The sequence below is a fragment of the Mustelus asterias genome, chromosome 8, assembly GCF_964213995.1.
Source record: "Mustelus asterias chromosome 8, sMusAst1.hap1.1, whole genome shotgun sequence".
Taxonomy (NCBI): domain Eukaryota; kingdom Metazoa; phylum Chordata; class Chondrichthyes; order Carcharhiniformes; family Triakidae; genus Mustelus; species Mustelus asterias.
In genome coordinates this window covers 122125363-122145261 of record NC_135808.1, presented here as the reverse complement: position 1 = coordinate 122145261, position 19899 = coordinate 122125363, and the positions used below count along the sequence as shown (strand labels likewise).

General features: G+C 43.3%; 1 protein-coding gene across 2 annotated transcripts in view; it reads right to left on the bottom strand.

Moving 5' to 3' along the window:
- tgfbr3 (transforming growth factor, beta receptor III) overlaps positions 1-19899 on the bottom strand; it is a 154520-nt gene that overhangs the window by 34054 nt on the left and 100567 nt on the right. For both annotated transcript variants that reach the window (XM_078218895.1, XM_078218896.1), the window contains exon 8: positions 4334-4529. In XM_078218895.1, the coding sequence (XP_078075021.1) occupies positions 4334-4529 (196 nt within the window). The remainder of the gene's footprint in view (positions 1-4333; positions 4530-19899) is intronic.

Genomic DNA, 19899 nt, shown 5'->3' with positions numbered 1-19899 from the left:
AGGAGGCAAATAATACAGCCCCTTTCCGACTCGGTTATTCATGAACGATTCATCCATCTATGATACCAGTCAAGTCAACCCCAATTCCCCATTCATCAAGTCCCACAACTTATTTTCTCCTCAGTTACTGACTCTTGGCCACACTGCAAAAATAAAATTCAACACAAAAATGAACATTTGAAGCCAAACTTAGAAATCAAACCATGCCACATTGCATGTAATATCAATTAATCACCCATGTACATCTCCTTAGGACCTTTCTTCCATGTGCTTTGCTTGTCCTAGTGTGCTTACACAGGTTACCCCAGTGGTTTCAGAATGGCTGATGGAAGGCTGATGATTTTAAGAATATGGGAACAAAGAACAGGAGTAGGCCATTTGGCCCCTCAAGTCTGCTCTGCCATTTCATAAGATCATGGCTGATGTGGCAGTAACCTCAAATCTGCACTCCACCTATTTCCAGCAACCTATTTCCCCCTCACTTACCAAGAATCTATCCATCTCTGCCTTAAAAATATTCAAAGACGGCTTCCACAACCTTTACAGGAAGAGTTCCAAAGACTCATGACTGTCTGAATGAGAAAAATGTCACCTCATCTTTTTAAATGGGCCATCTCTTATTCTGAAATAGTGACCCCTTGTACTAGACTCTCCACATCTACCCTCTAAAGACCCCTCAGGATCATATATGTTTCAATTAAGTTGCCTATTACTTTTCTAAATCCAATGGATACAATCCTAGCCTGTCTAACCTTTCTTCAAAAGACAACCCATCCATTCCAAGTACTGGTTTGGTAAACCTTCCCTGAACTGCTTCCAATACATTTACATCTTTCATTAAATAAGGTAACCCATACTGTTCACAGTTCTCCAAATGTGGGTCTTCCTAGTATTCTGTATTACTGAAGCATAACATCCCTACTTTTCTATTCAGTTCCTCTCGCAATAAATGATAACTCTCAATTAGCTTCCCTAACTACTTGCTGTATCTGTATAATGGCCTTTTGTGATTCATGCACTAGGACACCCAGATCCCTCTGTACCTCAGAGCTCTGCAATCTCTCACCATTTTGATAATAAGCTTCATTTTTGTTCTTCCTGTCGAAATAGAGAATTTCAAAGCCTTTCCCACGTTGTCGGACCCCTCCATCCTCCTGGATGTTACTCACAGGCTTTCTAGTTCGGCTGTCAAAGCATCAGGTGTTTTGCTATGTATACCCTTCCATCATGGCATGCTGGCACAGTGGTTAGCACTGATACCTCACCACCCCAGGGACCAGGGTTCAATTCTGGCCTTGGGTGACTTTCTGTGTGGAGTTTGCACAATCTCCCTGTATCTGTGTGGGTTTCCTCTGGGTGCTCCTCCCACAGTCCAGAAATGAACAAGTTCGCTGGATTGGCCATGCTTAATTGCCCCTTAGTGTCCCAAGATGTACAGCTAAAATGGATTAACCATGGTAAATGTGCGAGGTTATGGAGATAGGGCGGGGGAGAGAGGCTAGGTAAGATTCTCTGTCAGAGCGTCAGTGCAGACTCGATGGGCCAAATGGCCTCTTCTGCACCGTAGTGATTCTATGACCTATGATCTGCCTTCTTCTGTAGCCTGCACATCAAAACCCCAGGCCTCATTTCAGTACTCTGCAGCTGAATGCAAGTGCAATCTCACCCTCAGCAAGCTGGTACCTGAGCTACTCTGTCTCACTGCTCTGACTGCAGGCCACTCGTGCCCAGTGTTACACCTTGTGCTGTGCTATCTTCTAAACTACACGCAGTGCCAGCAGCTGAGCTGGTGACAGTGAGTGACAGTAGATCTTGTGATCGATAGTGTATGTGAGTTACACGGGTGTGCTGCATTGAGCTGTTTGTGAGGTTAGTGGTGCAAATGATGAGATACGGCAACTGAAGATGAATCCACTTTCTGTCACCATTCATGTGAGATCATTGAACTTCTTGCAGCATCACTGCATTCAGGTCGGCAGGACTTGGCTGCTGGCATGGACTGCCATGGATATCTGCTCCCGTGGCCTTCACACATTTCATTTAGAATCCCCACAGCAAGAAAGTAGAGAGACTTTTACATGATCAGTTTCTGCTGAATGTAAACTCATTTTCCAGAAGTTAAAGAAATGTGCGTAATTTACTGCGGCAGTGTCCTCCTTCAAAATAACTTGGTGAGCCGGAAAACACCACACTTCCATTCTCACAATTATCTTACACCCTCGGCCTTTTAACAATTCTATTTTTAATTATACTTCCAGAGACAATCAGGGAAATGTGATGATCAGTTAAGGAAATTAAATAATACAAACAGCTTCAGTCCTTGTAATTAACAATTTAGTCCCAGAGATATAATTTACTCTGATGAACTGTGCTTTTCAACAAACTGACCTACAATTTAATTTTGTACGACTCATAGTAGAAACACCAGAATTTTTGAGTATCTTCAGAGGCCAGTTATATTCTGGCCAGCATTTGTTGCAGCAATTAGTGTCTCTTGCCAACTTAATGTTGATTTCCTGTTGAGACCCAAAGACCTTTTTTTCCTGATGCTATGGTTAGAAACGAATTGTCTTCTTCTTTGTGAAGGTCTTGCACCTGTTAGGCAACCACTTGTTCTACAGACATTCTACAGCCAAATTCCCCTTCATAGCAGCTGCCATGTGTCTCTTGTCTCCATTAAGAATTTCTGAATCACTTCCAGCATTTCAGTTTCAAAAAGACCACAAACTTTATATAACTTCTACTTTCAAAAAAGAATTTACAACTGTTGAAGTAGGTAGTGCCAAACTATCAAACTCGGTCGGGAAATTATCAAAGTCACCTTGTGTACAAGGGTGGTATAATTCCATTAACGGATAGAGTTACAGGTCCATCGCAGCTGTAGTCTCCTTCTCCATTCTTCATCTTGTTCCCTCAACCACAGTCCGCAGGATTGACAACCTAACTTCACTCAGAAACACTGGGCTGAATTTTACAGGGCACAGTGGTCCCTGCACCCCTCCTGCAGCTAAGGAGTCAGGATGTCAGGGTTGAGCCCACCCATGATCTCAATGGCTGCCCCACAGCAATTTAACACAGGGAGAAGTGTTAATTGTTTTAAAGTGAGATTTCCACATTAATTGCCCACTCAAAGGCCTCAACTGGTGGCGGGGTAGGAAGGCCATTCACTCCCACCTGATTAAATGTACCTCTGTCACCAAACTCACCATGGGGAGGGCACAAGATTACTACCAATGAAATGGCCTAAAGCAGGCCCTGGAAATACATCCAGGCTTCAGCTGACAAATGGCAGGTAACATTTGTATCACATGTCTTAAACAATGACCACCTCTAAGAAGCGGTACGGTAAAGTCGCTGTGGTCCTAGGTGACCATAGGCTGCTCTCACCTTTGAGAGGGAGAGCTGACTGGTGTTGACTTAACCTGAGGATCACCACACCTCAGGCAAGGGACAAGGTTGAGAAGGTGGGGCTTTCATGAATAACCTCAGCCGCTATGGGAATTGAACTCATGCTGTTGGCGTCACTCTGTATCTTTAACCAGCTGTCCAGCCAACTGAGCTAAGCCGACCCCAAGAAGAAAAGGTGCAACTATCTACCACTGACCACCAACGTGTCTTCCCCACTAAAGTCCTAGGTATTGCGTGCCTTGAAACGAACACTATATCAACACTGTGGCTGCTGGGGTGATGCAGAGGCTGGGCACTCTGCAACATGGTGCCTGGCCATTTCAATGTCTCATCCCTATCTTCAAAATTCATCAGGAGCATGACAGAATACTCTTGCACCTGGATGGGTGCAGCCACAACTGAACTCAATTAGCACGACAGTAGCCAAGGCAGAGTGCTTACAATGCTTTATTGATGTCTCTGCCATGGAACTAACACAGGAACAAAGTAAATGTTGCTTGTTTTACCTTGTTTGCCCCATGCACAAAGTTGGTAACCTGCTGTTTCATCACATATACAAAAGCAAACTGAGTGCTACTTATTGCACGAACAGGAATTGTGATCACAATGAAGTGTACTGAGTCAATTACTTATAACTAAACCTAAAGTTGATTTTCACATTAACTTCATTGCAGTGTTAATGTAAGAATACTTGTGACACTAATAAATAAATTTTAAACTATTTCAGTCTCAACCATGCAAAAGAATATTCATTAACCAGAATTATTACAGATTTATTTTGAATGCTCAGGGATGAGACTGTTAACAGCAGCTAATTCTAACTTGCTTTAATTCAATGTTTGTACAATGTGAATGTTTACTTTCGATGGCGAGATTCTAGGTGCTCAGAATACAATTCCTGGTAAATACACTCATCAACACTTACCAGCTTCCTGAAGCCTTAAATGAACTCTGTTAGCAACTGAGGCTTTCGTATATGAAGTAATTGGACTGTGTCCATGTTCTCGAGCCCAGCGCAGAAGATCAACCTGGGCGGATGTCAGGTCAGATGATGTCTTTTTCGACACAATCATAGACGCTTCTGTGTCTCGGCTAAAGTTAATGCTGTCCCGATCTGAGACCTTGATGCAATGGAAACAAATGTTAACATAACACCAATCAAATTAATTAAGAGTGATTACTTCACATTTTTTTGCTTATGTGAATCTATTCCAGAATTCCATACAATCAAAATTAAGTGTTACAGGAAATCAAATATTTCAAAATGAATTCAACTTTTGAACAGACAACTGTTATACACATTTATCTTCATCTAGAGCAAATGTTTATATGCTAGAATACATTTTCAGATTTCCAGAATGTGCTATTGGAAAATCATAGGACAAAATCCCAATTTTATCTATAGTTTTAGTTTTGCTGAATAATTTTGTACAGATTAATAGTTTGCTATGATAACAAAAGCATTACAATCACCACTACAGGCTTAAATGTCTATTAAATGTATTCCTAGGGTTATAAGATAAATGCAATCACAATAGCTAAAGCAAAATCTGTAGGCACTTTATTTTACCCCAATCCGAGCTCATTCCCTAATAAACAGAGTATTTGGCATTGTTCCCATTATGGTTTTTCATCCTCAAAAGACAACAGATAGCATATCTGCAGCTGTGCACAGAGGATGTGAACTGTAGCAAATATCATAATGGCAGTGTGAAGTGAAATGAGTAACAACTTCACTGCATTTATTTTTTAAAGTTTATTTATTAGTGTCACAAGTAGGCTTACATTAACACTGCAATGAGCTTACTGTGAAAATCCCCTAGTCGTCACACTCCAGCGCCTGTTCGGATACACTGAGGGAGAATTTAGCATGGCCAATGCACCTAACCAGCAGGTCATTCGGACTGTGGGAGGAAACCAGAGCAACTAGAGGAAACCCACGCAGACACGGCGTGAATGTGCAGACTCCGCACAGACAGTGACGCAAGCCGGGAATCGAACCCGGGTCCCTGGCGCTGTGAGGCAGCAGTGCTAACCACTGTGCCACCATGCCGCCACCCTTATAGTGTATAAACCTGGTTTTCTGCACTATTCTAAAACTACACATTTACAACCAAAATATTTTTCACTGTATCAATTTATATCTTTTAACAGAGCTTTGGGATTACTAACCAAATCACCCATAATATCTTCCTTTCTATATTAAAACAAATAGGCATACTGGTTTGCATTCTGCTTTGAGTCATCTAAAACTGTAATTTCATCATTTAGTCACTTTATACAAAATGGCAGCACCACTCCACAGTTAATGTGAACCAAGCCACCTTCAGCAGTACTTGCAAACCAACTGACAGAGACTTCAACATTTAAAGTGCAGAATACAGTTTGTAATCGTATTTCTGGCAACTATATATTTTACTGATCATGAACTGGATTGTACGGCCTCTGGCTGGGCGTGTTTTCGATGGTGTAGGGGTAAGGGTGGAACACATAAAATATAAGGTGTGGCAAACCCACAATCTTCCAGCTCTCCCTCGACCCAGTCCCCATATATGGCAGCAGGACGGGCACCAAAGTTGGCAACTGTCCCACCATTTTTAAATAAATAATTAATGGGAGTTTGTTAAGCAATTCAATGGACGCTGCACATCGTGGAAGACCCCCCCCCCCCCCCCCCCCAACCCAACAAGCTCCCCCAGCTTTCAGCCTTCCCTCCTGGCCTAAAACCTGTATCCATCATGACCCCCCCACCTTGGCTGCCTTGATCCCTCTCCACCCAGAAAAACCCAACGTACCGGGCTCCAGTATCCATCTTCTCTTCTTCGTGGAGATGCTTACAGTTCCAGCAGGATCCACTGCTAGGACAGCAGATTGGTTGGCAGTTCACGAGTACAGGAGTTCCTCTCACTAAGAGGCAGAATTCCCAATCGCAGCCAGTTAACCCACCAGCCAGCAGTGTGTTCGTGCTGTGAGGTGGGCCTATAATGGGTCTGTCGGCTGCTGGCTGCTTCTTGCAACTTTTGAATTGTTACAGTATTTTACACGAACATTCTTACTATCCCCAGAGCCTTGCCCCTTTATTCACTCATCTGCTATGGAAAGGTAACACTTGTTCATGAGAAAATTATATGCCCTAACATTTTTGATATTAATATTAAAAATCATGTTAAAATTAAACTGTGATGAGGATCATTTGAGAACTATTTCAGCAGCACATACCATGGCAGGATAAATTAAATATTTATCCCTCAATCAACATCACTAAAAAACTGATTATCTGTCATTATCACATTTCTTTTTTTGTCAGAGCTGTCACATTTCCTTCATTTTTCACATTGACTACACTACAAATAGAAAGTTCATAGAAACCCTACAGTGCAGAAGGAGGCCATTCGGCCCATCAAGTCTGCAACGACCACAATCCCACCCAGGCCCTACCCCCACATATTTACCCACTAATCCCTCTAACATACACATCTCAGGACTCTAAGGGGCAATTTTTAACCTGGCCAATCAACCTAACCCGCACATCTTTGGACTGTGGGAGGAAACCGGAGCACCCGGAGGAAACCCACGCAGACACGAGGAGAATGTGCAAACTCCACACAGACAGTGACCCGAGCTGGGAATCGAACCCAGGACCCTGGAGCTGTGAAGCAGCAGTGCTAACCACTGTGCTACCGTGCTGCCACTACAAATGTGTTTCATCAGCTGCAAGGCACTTCAGGACATCCTGAGGACATGAAAGGCCAAGCTCTTTCTTGTTGATTTCATAAATTTAGCCGTCTCTTTTTGCTTCTTACAGTTTTTATTTGATAGTCTCAGCCTCTCCTAATAGCCTTTGCCTTGACCTGATATTTGCTCCCAAGCTTGTCATTCAGAGAGCTGATTCGGACTGAGCAGTCTGAGCATGTGCAGTGTGCCCCATTTACTGGTCAACTGCAGTGATGGATGGAAATGCAATACCATCCAGCACTTTCTACTCAATAGTATTTCCATAAATAAGGCAGGAGGGCAAATGTGAAAGTTTATATTGAATTACGTTTTTGAATAGAAATTGAGGCTGTGCGTGTGAAAGTGAGAAAAAAATGGCAGTTTAGAAAGTTGATTAAGTTGAGGTGAAGAGAAATTGCAGCACTAGAAATACACAGAGATGCAGGGTCGGATCTTTCCCACCCCACCTCCCAAAGAGTTGGCGGGGAACGCATCCCGGCCGATTACAGCAGTCCCAAAGCCAGTTAATGCCAAACTGATTGGCTGGCAGCTCTGTCGTTCCAGCAGCACCAGTAGCCAGGACTGGGGCTACAAGCAGTCCTCAGATTCTAATGCCCCCGCCAGGGGTTTAATGGTGGGCAGGAGGGAAGAATTCGGCGAAAGACCCAAAAATCGGTTTCTCACCAGCGTTAAGTTCCCGCGGGATTTTTAGTTGGTGCCTGCCATGAAGCATCAAAAAACCCACTTTAAGCTAGCGTGAAACTGACTTGCATCCCACTAATGGGATGCAGATGAAGCCCGACCGGAATCCTCCCCCCGCCCCCCCAGGCCCGATTCTCCCGGATACCAGCAGGAAGATACACCAATGCAAAACACATCTGGAATAATGTGGCAGGCAGATGTTGGGATTCACTTGGGTTAGCTCCAGAATTCAGAATGGAGGCTGCCAGCAACCCCTGGAATTGGGAAAACCACAGCAGTGGGTTGTGGGGGAGAGGAGAGCATCTACAGATGGATCGTCCAGATTCGGTGTCCTGGAGGGGTCCAACCTCACAATGTTCCTGGAGATCTACCTTCTTTCTCATGAAGTCCATCTTCTGGCCTCAGAGTGCTCCCAGAGATCCATCTCAATTTTCAGGAGGTCCATCTTCTTTTTTCAATAGAGGGTCAGTGATGTTGGGCGTCTTTTCAACATGGCGCTCGGATATGATAGCGGACTACGCACCATCAGCCTGCCCTGCCACAGAACATGATGTAATACACCCAGCTGCATAATTAATGAGTTTGGGACCTAAAGGTATGGCTCGTTTGCCGCAGTCCTCTGCAGTGGGAAACGTTCCACATTCCCAACCCCGCCACAGGACCTCATCCCAGAGGGGAGAATTCTGCCCAAAATCCCTGGGTCCAGGACCACATAACTGCAGAGAAAAGGCTCATGGAGCGCAGGGGAAGTGAGGCCTGGGGCTGGAGGTCTTGATGGAGAGACTGGAGTGGGGGGGGACATTTGAAGGGGGCAGACCTTGGCTTGGGGCACAGATGTGGAAAGGGGATCCATGAGCAAGGCGCCCTCCCAGTAAGGTGACTTGGCCATTTCAGAGCCTCTGTTGGGCTGCCCCAGGCCTTGCCCCCCGCAAGTAAAATTCTGGACAGGTCTGAGGAGTATTTAATGGCCACCCCACTCACCAGCAAATCCGCTGGTGGGGGGACTGTAAAATCCTGTCCACAAAGTTAGAGAAAGGCTGACAGCTTTTTTTCTCCTTCTAATTTTTGCCTGAAAAGCACGAATTTTTAAAGCATCGGGACAAAATGAAGAGCTCTTTCTGGGAGTTGATACAGGCATTAAGAGCAAAATAGCCTTGTCTTTGCTGTAAAATTCTGATTATATATACTATATACCAAGTACGACCAGATGGACACCAACATAAAGCTGATTGTAGAGCTAATCATGATTTCCCAAATGATCAGAAATGACTGTTATGAACCGTTGACATCTGTAATTACTCATAGAAACATAGAAATTAGAAGCAGGAGTTGGCCATTCAGCCCTTCAAGTCTGCTCCGCCATTTATCTAGATCATGGCTGATCATCGAATTCAATATCCTGATCCCCCCTCCCCCCATATCCCTTGATCTCTTTAGCCCCAAGGGCTATATCTAATTTCTTCTTGAAATCAGACAACGTTTTGGCCTCAACTACATTCTGTGGTAGTGAATTCTACACATTCACTACTCTCTGGGTGAAGAAATTTCTCCTCACCTCAGTTCTAAAAGGTTTACCCCTTATCCTCCAACTATAACCCCTAGTTCTGGACTCCCCCACCATTGGGAATATTCTTTCTGAATCTATGCTGTCTAACCCTGTTAGGATTTTCTAAGTTTCTATGAGATCTCCTCTCACTCTCCAAAACTCCAGTGAATATAATCCTAACCGATTTAGTGTCTCCTCATATGACAGACCTGCCATCCCAGGAATCAGCCTGGTAAACCTTCGCTGTACTCCCTCTATAGCAAGGACATCCTTCCTCAGATAAGAACATCAAAACTGCACACAATACTCCAGGTGTGGCCTCACCAACACCCTATACAATTGTAGCAAAACATGCCTATCCCTATACTCAAATCCTCTCGCTATAAAGGCCGACATATCACTTGCCTTCTTTACTGCTTTTGTACCTGTGTGCTTACTTTCAGTGACTGATGCACGAGGACTCCAAGGTCTCGTTGAGTGTCCACCTCTCTCAATTTACACCCATTCAAGTAATAATCTGTCTTTCTATTATTGCTGCCAAAGTGGACAACCTCACATTTATCCACATTATACTGCATCTGCCAGACTGCTGCAGGAAGCTTTACAGGAGGGGGGAGGGGGAAAATGCAGTTTACTAAGTTTATTTTCCTTTTCAGGGAGAAATAGTCGGCAAGATTTTCCAGCCGTTTCCAGATCTTCAGCCCCTGCCAATGGTGACCTGTGGTCGCAGGAAATCCCACTGAGAGCAGTGGGACCAAAGAGATCCCGCCACTGGCCAATGGCTAGCTGCCTCTGCGACTGCAAAACATGCTGGGGCAGGGGGTGCAGGAAATCCCACCCAGCGTGTCATTGGACACAAAAGCAGGAGGCAAGAAAACTACTTATAAAATGGAGGGGAGGATTTAGAGGCCATATTAATATTACAGAGGACCAGCTTCTGTGAAGCATCTTTCTGGTGCAACTCTTAATTAATTGTTGTCATCATAACATCACAGAAATGATATTCACTGCTACTAATTACAAATGCACTGGCAATAAAGGACTTTTTTCTGTATCAAGTGTTTTTGGAAGTCAACACATTTGCCATCCTTCAAAGTTCCCTCAAGAAACCTACATTCCAAGTTCTCACTTTGAAAGTTTATTTACTGGTGTCACAAGTAGGCTTACGTTAACACTGCAATGAAGTTACTGTGAAAATCCCCTAGTTGCCACACTCCGGTGCCTGTTCAGGTACATCGAGGGAGAATTTAGCATGGCCAATGCACCTAACCAGCACGTCTTTCAGACTGTGGGAGGAAGTCAACAGAATAAATGTTTTTCGGCTGATGATATATATTTCCCTGTTTTTTCAAAACAATTTTGCAACTGATTTCTTCCATAATGAGTCTTCTTCAAACCCTCAAGCTGGAATAGCACGCCTGCACTGGAGATGGCTTTAAGCCATAGAGGAGGCTGGCACCACTCCCCTTGCCACCCTGGCTTGACAGTGACACATTGCCAGTATATCACTGCCACAGTGACAGTGCCAGGGTGTCAGTGCCAGGGGGCAGTGCAAGGTTGGCATTGCCAAGGAACAGGGTCTGAAGAGACCCAATATCGGAGTGTATCTTTTGAGTGTGTTTGGAGGAGGAGGAGCGGGGGGGGGGGGGTGGCGGCAGAATTGGGTCACCCTGTGCCTGCATGGTATTCATTTAGTGGGTGGGGGAGGGTGCCCCTCGGGTGCTGTAGGGTTGGGGGTGTTCCCATTGTCACCAGGGGGGTCGTTGTGTCCATAGTGAGGGGAGGGGGGAGGAGGGGAGCCTGTTTCTGAACACCGCAATCGAGGCACCCTTTTGCTCCCTGTGAAGCCAGGCTGGCCAGCGTGTGTTGTGTTTTGAATACATTTACATTGTAAAAGTGGCTAAATGCCACCTGACAGGTGCTGCCAGTGGGAAACACTTAGAACAAAAACAGGAGAATCCGCCCATCCATTTTCTATTCGAAGATGACCATGTTCTTGGCTGCTAAAAGTAAAATGTTTTCTAAACCACCACCAGTTGACAGCATTTCGTACAATAAACTTGACCATGGGAATATCACATCAAGCAAATCCTTTATAGACTGTTCTGTAGTCTATCCATTTTCAGACAAGAATACACACATTATATAAATTTCATGGTCTAAATAATTTTTCCATCAAAACGTCTGATCATTTCACAGGCATAATGCAGTGTAACTCGACTAAATTCCCCATTTGTTCCTCATTCTGTTCCCCCTTATTGTGACCAAATTTTAATCCTTTCCCACTGAAAATTCCCACGAAATCATCAATACTCAACTCAGAGTTGCATTGTTTTAGGAACATTGCTTTTGTCCTCTGCTGTACTTTGGGAAACAAAATCACACAATTATTCAATTCAATTGTGTATTTTCTATTAGAAACCTGTAAAATATCACGCTGTCACATTTCACACCGAAGCAATGTCTATCCACCAGCCCTCACTACTTTTTTCAGATACTAACTCTTCTAATTTTTAATTCTCCTCTTTAATTAGCTATCAATTAGTATCCCGCAGGTTTGTTTGCTGTATTTTGCATCTTTGTTTGCCTGCTTTGATAAACATTATGTTTAATACCTCTATACATTCATTTTACTATGAACAGCTGAAGTTTTTAAAGAAAACTTTTAAATTCTTTTACAAAATAGCATTGCATTAATGTAATAACTATTTATTTTCCATCTACGCGAGTGTTTCTTGCTAATGGTCAATTTCATAGATGGTACAAAGAAAATAATTTACATTTATGATGCAGGAAAAGTCTCTGCTTTCAGTGTTTTAAAATTCTTTACCAATACAAGAAAAACATCTGTTATCACAAATAACAGCCTGGATGACAACTGTCGTAACTCGTTCAAGAGATTAGCCAAATTCCCTGAACAGTGTTTAAAATATATAATTGTGACTCTAAATCAGGTTTATCTGGTTTACTCTTCTACGTGATCTTATTGATTTCACACTGTGGACTGACAGCTGAACAAATACCGTTTCATAACTGCATTGTCATGACTAACACATAGAACCATTGAATCCCTACAGTGCTCAAGGAGGCCATTCGGCCCATTAAGTCTGCACCAAAAGAGCATCCTACTCAGACCCACCTCATCCCCATAACCTCATGCATTTAACATGGCTAATCCACCTAACCTACTCATCTTTGAACACTAAGGGGCAATTTAGCATGGTCAATCCAGCTCCCCTGCACATCTTTAAACTGTGGAAGGAAATCAGAGCACCTAGAGGAAACCCACTCAGGTACAGGGAGAGCATGCAAACTCTACACAGTCAGCCAATGTCAGAATCGAACCCAGAACCCTGGCACTGTGAGGCAGCAGTGCTAACTGCTCCACCATGTAGTCCCATTACAATTTTTCAAAAGCATTATACTCATGTTACTGTTCAGCTTCAGGCACCTCACAATAGTTATAGACATGCTTTGATGAAACTTTTCAGAAACAAATTCATTTAAATAATTATTCAACAAGAAACCATCTATATTTTGCAAACAAACTTCAGTACCAAGGAAGATGTGTAATAGGAATACAAATAATTATCAAAGCCCACCAACACCTCTACTTTCTCAGGAGGCTAAGGAAATTCGGCATGTCCGCTATGACTCTCACCAGTTTTTACAGATGCACCATAGAAAGCATCCTTTACAGATATTTCATAAATTGATATGGCTCCTGCGCTGACCAAGACCACAAGGATCTACAAAGGGCTGTGAACGAAGCCCAGTCCATCTCGCAAACCAGCCTCCCATCCACTGACACCGTCTACTCTTCCCACTGCCTTGGAAAAGCAGCCAGCATAATTAAGGACTCCACGCACCCCGGACATTCTCTCTTCCACCTTCTTCCATCGGGAAAAAGATACAAAAGTCTGAGATCACACACCAACCAACTCAAGAACAGCTTTTTCCCTGCTGCCATCAGAGTTTTGAATGGACCAACCTTGTATTAAGCCGATCTTGCTCTATACCCTAGCTATGACTGTAACACTATATTCTGCACCCTCTCCTTTCTTTGTCCCCTATGTAGTCTATGAACGGTACGCTTTCTCTGTTTAGTGTGCAAGAAACAATACTTTTCACCGTATCCCAATACATGTGACGATATAAATCAAATCAAATATATAATATGTATATATAATATATATTTTAAACACTGTTCAGGGAATTTGGCTATCCTCTGGAACAAGTTACAACAGTTGTCATCCAGGCTGTTATAACAGATTTTTTCTTGTATTGGCAAAGATTTTTTTTAAACTGAAAGAAGACTTTTCCTTCATCATTAACTACAGCTCTTGTCAGTTCAGACAAACTATATAGATAATGATGATAAAAATGTGGTTGGAATTTTCTGGCCATTCATGCCGATTGGGATTTTCCAATCCCGCTGACGGTGCACTCCCGCCCAGTGGCACTGTATTCATTCAACTGGGAACCCTATTGACCAAGAGGGGACCAGAAGATCCTGCTGCCAACCAATGGCAGGTTGTGTGGAAAATCCTGCCAGCTGATGGTAATGGCAAATTTAAAAGTGACACTATAGAGAGGAATCCAGAGCTTATGAATGTGGGAGACTTGATGATTACTTGAACCGTTAAATCTCCAACTGAAAAGAAAATACATATTCCAAAATGCTCAACTGAAAATTGTGTTTGCATCTTTCATGTCAAAATATTTGCATCTAAGATTATACACCTTGGGAGTGTGTAGAATCAAGTTTCATGTACGTAAAATAGGATGATATAATCTGCCCAGAGATGGTAATCACTGTTTTGTGCATAGGAAAAAAATGGAGACATCAAGGTCTTTCTTATTTATTCCACTGCTCACCTTGACTTGTTAATTCAGAAGTTAAAAACTGGGCATTCTAGTTAAACAAAATGATTAAATATAGTTCTTTTTGAAAAAATAGACAGAATTAAAACATAGAGAAAAGCCATAAAATTTGACTTCATAGCACCCACATTTTCGATTCTTTTGGTGTTATTTTGGGTGCACACTGTTGGTGTGGCCTGTGTTGGATGCCATTTTGGTGACATCATTAGTGTGGGTGTCACGAACATGTGCTGCAAGTATTCAGAGTAAGCACAGAGTGACCTAGATCAGCAAGTAACACTGATTTGAGACCACCAGTGCCATTTTTGACCTCGCTGTTCCAGCTACGTGCTGGTTAGGTACACTGGCCGTGCTAAATTCTCCCTCAGTGTACCCGAACAGGTGCCGGAGTGTGGCGACCAGGGGATTTTCACAGTAACTTCATTGCAGTGTTAATGTAAGCCTATTTGTGAGACTAATAAATAAATAACACCCCCCTCTTAAACATGCGCAGCTAAACATTCAATCAGCGGGAGAAAGAACCAGCCACTGCCATTTAAAGAGATTATCAACTACATTCAGATTATCTTCTGATTGATTTCTACTGGTCCATGCTGAGTTTGTGGCAGCGCTGTGTTTTCTACTGTTGCTTAAAGTTGGTGAAGTCTGCAAGGAGTCATCTTACATTTGGTGAACGTCTTGGTTCTGACTTCTGATAAGACCACTTGCTCCCAGTTAAAGGTGCTGCAATTACCATCCCCCTTTGCCTGCAGCCTGACAGGGAGTTTGAGCAAAGGCAATACTATGCTCGCATAGTAAGAAGTACTCTCATAAGGAAGCCTCATCCACTCATCATCATCAGGTAACAGTTTGCTCACCTCAAGCTTGCCAAGGAGCAGTATGTACAACATCTGCCTTTTACAAAGGAGATGCTCACTGAAATGCACCACTTGGTGCAGCAGACCTGAAGATTCACAGCAGGACAAGAACAGTGCCACCAACAGCTGTGACCATGGCCATGAGTTCCTTTGTGTCGGAATCCTTCAGGGTGACATTCATAATATCTCCCAGTTTTCTATCCACTGGCATCATAGAATCATAGAATCCTTACAGTACAGAAGGCCATTCGGCCCATTGAGACTGCATCGACTAGCATCCCACCCATGCCCTATCGCTATAATCCCATGTATTTACCCTATTGATCCCTCTGATACTAAGAGGCAATTTAGCATGGCCAATCAACCTAACCTGCACAACTTTCGGACTGTGGGAGTAAACTGGAGCACCCGGAGGAAACCCACGCAAACAGGGGGAGAATGTGCATACTCCACACAGACAGCCACCTGAGGCTGGAATTGAACCCAGGTTCCTGGCGCTGTGAGGCAGCAGTGCTAACCACTGTGCCAAGGCTGACATTTTATATGCCAAGAGAGGAGTTCTCTCTGAGCAGAGAGAAGCTGGAGTGTTCACGTGGCTTGGCCAGGAGGGCAATCTTTCATATGGTGCACTCATGCTAGCCTATCAAGAGTGTGCACCCCATATTCAGGCATTCACCCACTCAGTAGCACGCTGAGCATTATTATGAGCGGGCAGCATGAAGTTTATGTGCAGTCTGTATTATTTCACAAACACTGCATCATTTTTGGGCCTTATCCAACTTCTTCCCCAGAAAGTTTTGCAACAGCTAATTTGCACATAGCAAGTTCCAAACAACAGCAAAGTGATAATGACCGGATAATTTGTTTTTTATTCACTTGTGGAATGAGCTTGTTGCTGGAAAGTCCAACATTTATTGCCCATCTCTAATTATCCTCGAGAAGATGGTGGTGAGCCACCTTCTTGAACCATTCCAGTTTGCATAGCATGGGTACACCCAGAGTGCTGTTAGTTCCAGTGAAATTCCAGAATGGGGATGAAGAAACAGCAATAGATTTCCAAGTTGATCTTGGAGGAGAACTTGGAATGGGTATATGTCCATGTGCCTGCTGCCTTTTTCTTCCAAGGTTAGAGGCCACAAGGTTTGGGATGTGCTATTGAAGTCTTAGCTAGTTGCTGCAGTGCATTTTGTAAATCACACAACACTGTGGCCACTGTACCTGGAAGTGGATGGGGTGTCAATCGATTGGTCGCCTTGTCCTGGATCATATTGGGTTTTTTGAATGTTGGAGTGGCACTCATCTTGGCAAGTGGGTAGCATTCCATCATACTTTTGCCTTGTAGATGGTGGAAAAGGTTTTGTGAAGAGGGGATTGGTCAGTTGCCACAGAATACCTAACCTCTGTTCTGCTTCTCTGGCCACAGTATTTACGTGGTTTCTTTCGTGAAGTTGATTAAGGGATAAATATTGGTCAGGATATCAGGGATACTTCCCTTGCTTTTCTTTGAACTAGTACCATGCGGTCTTTCACATCATCTTAGAAAGCAGGGGGCATCCCCAATAATGAAGTACTTTCTCAGTACTGCACTGGAGTGTTAACCTCAGTGTTTGTGTTCAAGTGTCTGGAGACATTGGGCGAAGGCTTACCAAAGAATGGCAGTGTTGTTTCCGGAGAGAAAACCACTTGTTTCTCGCCAGAGAAATCGGTCGATTTTCTCTCCAGATCTTACGACACACTGCCAAAAAATCAAGGGGGCGTGTTTCACACCGTCATAGAGGGGAGCGGGGCCTCAACACACCAGCAACACCCGGATGCTCAGATATTGGGACGCAATCTTTGAAGGGCACCCCGATCAGAACCTGAGTAAACCTCCCGCCCAGCCCACCATGGAGGTGTCAGGGGCCTCCAACCCAGATTAGTTGGAACTTTTTCTGCCCCAGGCATGAACTCGGAAACTCTCCGGTACGAATCGCGCTCTCTGGATTTTGAGCATGTGCTGCCATTCCTGCAGATGGAGAGTGCGGGCTCAAAATCGCTCCCATTATGTTGTTAATATGCAATTCCATCACCCTTTGAAGGAACAAATAGATGTCTCTTCAAATTTAAATTTAGAATGCAAAGAAAAACTCTCATTGATTTCAACACCAAAAAAGTTCTTAAATGTGCTAATACTTGCCGAAGATACTCCAAAAGACCAGCTTTACAACAGCACTTAACACTTTGACAAAAAAATCTTGATAATTAGACTGGCGCACATGAAATAAATTTGAAGTGAAAGAGATAATGTGAGTTTATTCCACAATCATTGCCCATAAACGTTGGAGAGCTTTTTCTTTTATCTTTAGCCAGTTTCACCTTTTAATTAAATGAATCAATTTGTCTTTGATCTTACTAGAGAGAGTTAATTATACTTTCATATTTGAATATTTACAAGATTTTTCTAATGCTTACAGTGAATCTATGCTTGAGGGGTATTTGAAGGTGTGGTACTAAAACAAAACAAAGGAAAATATGTTCAACTATAGTTAATAGCACATATTCAAATGTTACCTTCTCGTCATATTATTCTGGAATATAAAAACTATGTGGACTTGTTATTTCCCAGGAAAAGTATTCATGTGTCACTTTATCTACTGCAACTCTTTTCAGCCTTGATGATTCACTGATGTGCATGGTAATGCAATATGTCACAGAACTTGAGGATGTAGTAAAACGGGAAAAAAATGTTCCTGAAGCTAGTGACATGGGGCACTGAAATACTCTCAAATCTGAAAGGGCCCCTGGCGCACAGTTAAAAAAAACTAGTCGAAGAAAGGGATGGAAACATGCTTCAGCAAGAATGGAAAGCTGTGGGGAACTGAGAAAAGAAACAACTTTATTTGCCCTTGAGTGCAAGCCCCAATAAACTGTAGAATTACCTTTTGAAGATTTGATGCTAGTACAGAACTCAACAGCCTGAGGGAATCAACTGCTCGTGACTAACAGAAAAATGCATTTCAGTATTCCATGTCTCATATTACACTCTTCAGTGCCTTAACCTGTTTTGCTAAGTAAAGCTGAGGAAGATAACGCTTTTTCAAAGAATTAACTTCTTTTGATAATGATCTGTAATCATCAAACAAAAAGTATCAACTGTTACATTCTTTCAATGAACACTTACTTATCTGGAAGGAGAAACAAGGGTTCTTAGAATCCCTATAGTGCAGGAGGAGGCCATTCTGCCCAACATGTCTGCACCATCCCTCAGAAAGAGTTTTAACAACACCAGGTTAAAGTCCAACAGATTTATTTGGTAGCAAATACCATTAGCTTTCGGAGCGCTGCTCCTTCGTCAGATGGAGTGAAAATTTCCACTCCATCTGACGAAGGAGCAGCGCTTCGAAAGCTAATGGTATTTGCTACCAATAAACCTGTTGGACTTTAACCTGGTGTTGTTAAAACTCTTACTGTGTTCACCCCAGTCCAACGCCGGCATCTCCACATCATGACTACCATCCCTCAGAAACAGCACTCCAGCTAGGCCTACTCCTACACCTTATCCCGGCCAATCTAACTAACCTGTACATCTTTGGTCACGAAGGGGCAATTTACCATGGCCAATTCACCTAACACAGGTTGATGTTTGTCATAAGCTTTTGGAAGTTCATTTCATGACAGTAATTCAACATTTTTAAAGGTTGTCTGTTACTTAAAATGTTACATTCTTTCAATGAACACTTACATATCATAGAATTCGCAGAATCCCTATAGTGCAGAAGGAGACCATTCGGCCCAACAGGTCTGCACTGATCTGTATACCTGACACTAAAATGCTGCCCCTATTACCTTCCACAGGAGTTCACTTCTGTTATCCTGACAGCAGTTTACATCCCACCCATGTGGACATGAAGACCACGCTGGACTAAATGTACACCTCTACAAATAGCCTTGAGGCAAAACAAAGGTCTTGTTCATCGTGGTTGGGGACTCCAATCAGGCCAAGCTCAAGAACGTCCTACCAAGATACCACCAACATGTCTCCTGTTCCACCAGAGGCCCAAATCATTGCTACACAAATATCAAACATGCCTACCGCGCTATCGCCTGCCCACACTTTGGCAAATCAGACCACAAGGCTGTGAACCTTCTCCCGGCTTACGGCCAAAAACTGAAACAGGAGAATCCGTTAAAGAAAGTCGTGCAATGTTGGTCTAAGGAATCGGATGATCTCCTATGGGACTGCTTAGAGTCAGTAGACTGGTCAGTATTTAAAAACTCTGCGACTAGCATGAACGAGTACGCCACTACAGTAACTGACTTCATTAGAAGTGTGTAGAAGACTGTGTGCCAAAGAAGCAAATCCACCTGTTGCCCAACCAGAAACCATGAATAAACAGGGATTCCCACAGCTTGCTGAAGTCCAGGTCTGAGACGTTCAAGTCACGATCATCCTCAACACCGGCGCCCCACAAAGCTGTGTCCTCAGCCCCTTACTATACTCCTTATACACCTATGACTGTGTGGCCAAATTCCCCTCCAACTCGATTTTCAAGTACCGTAGTGGGCCAGATCTCAAACAATAACAGGAAAGAATACAGGAGTAGAGGAAAGCGGTTGAGAATCCGGTCAACTGGTGCGATGATAATAATTTTCCCTCAATGTCAACAAAATGAAGGAGACAATCATCGACTTCAGGAAGCGTAGTGGAGAACATGCCCTGTCTACATCAATGGGGATGAAGTAAAAATGGTCAAGAGTTTCAAGTTTTTAGGTGTCCAGATCACCAACAACCTGTCCTGGTCCCCCCAT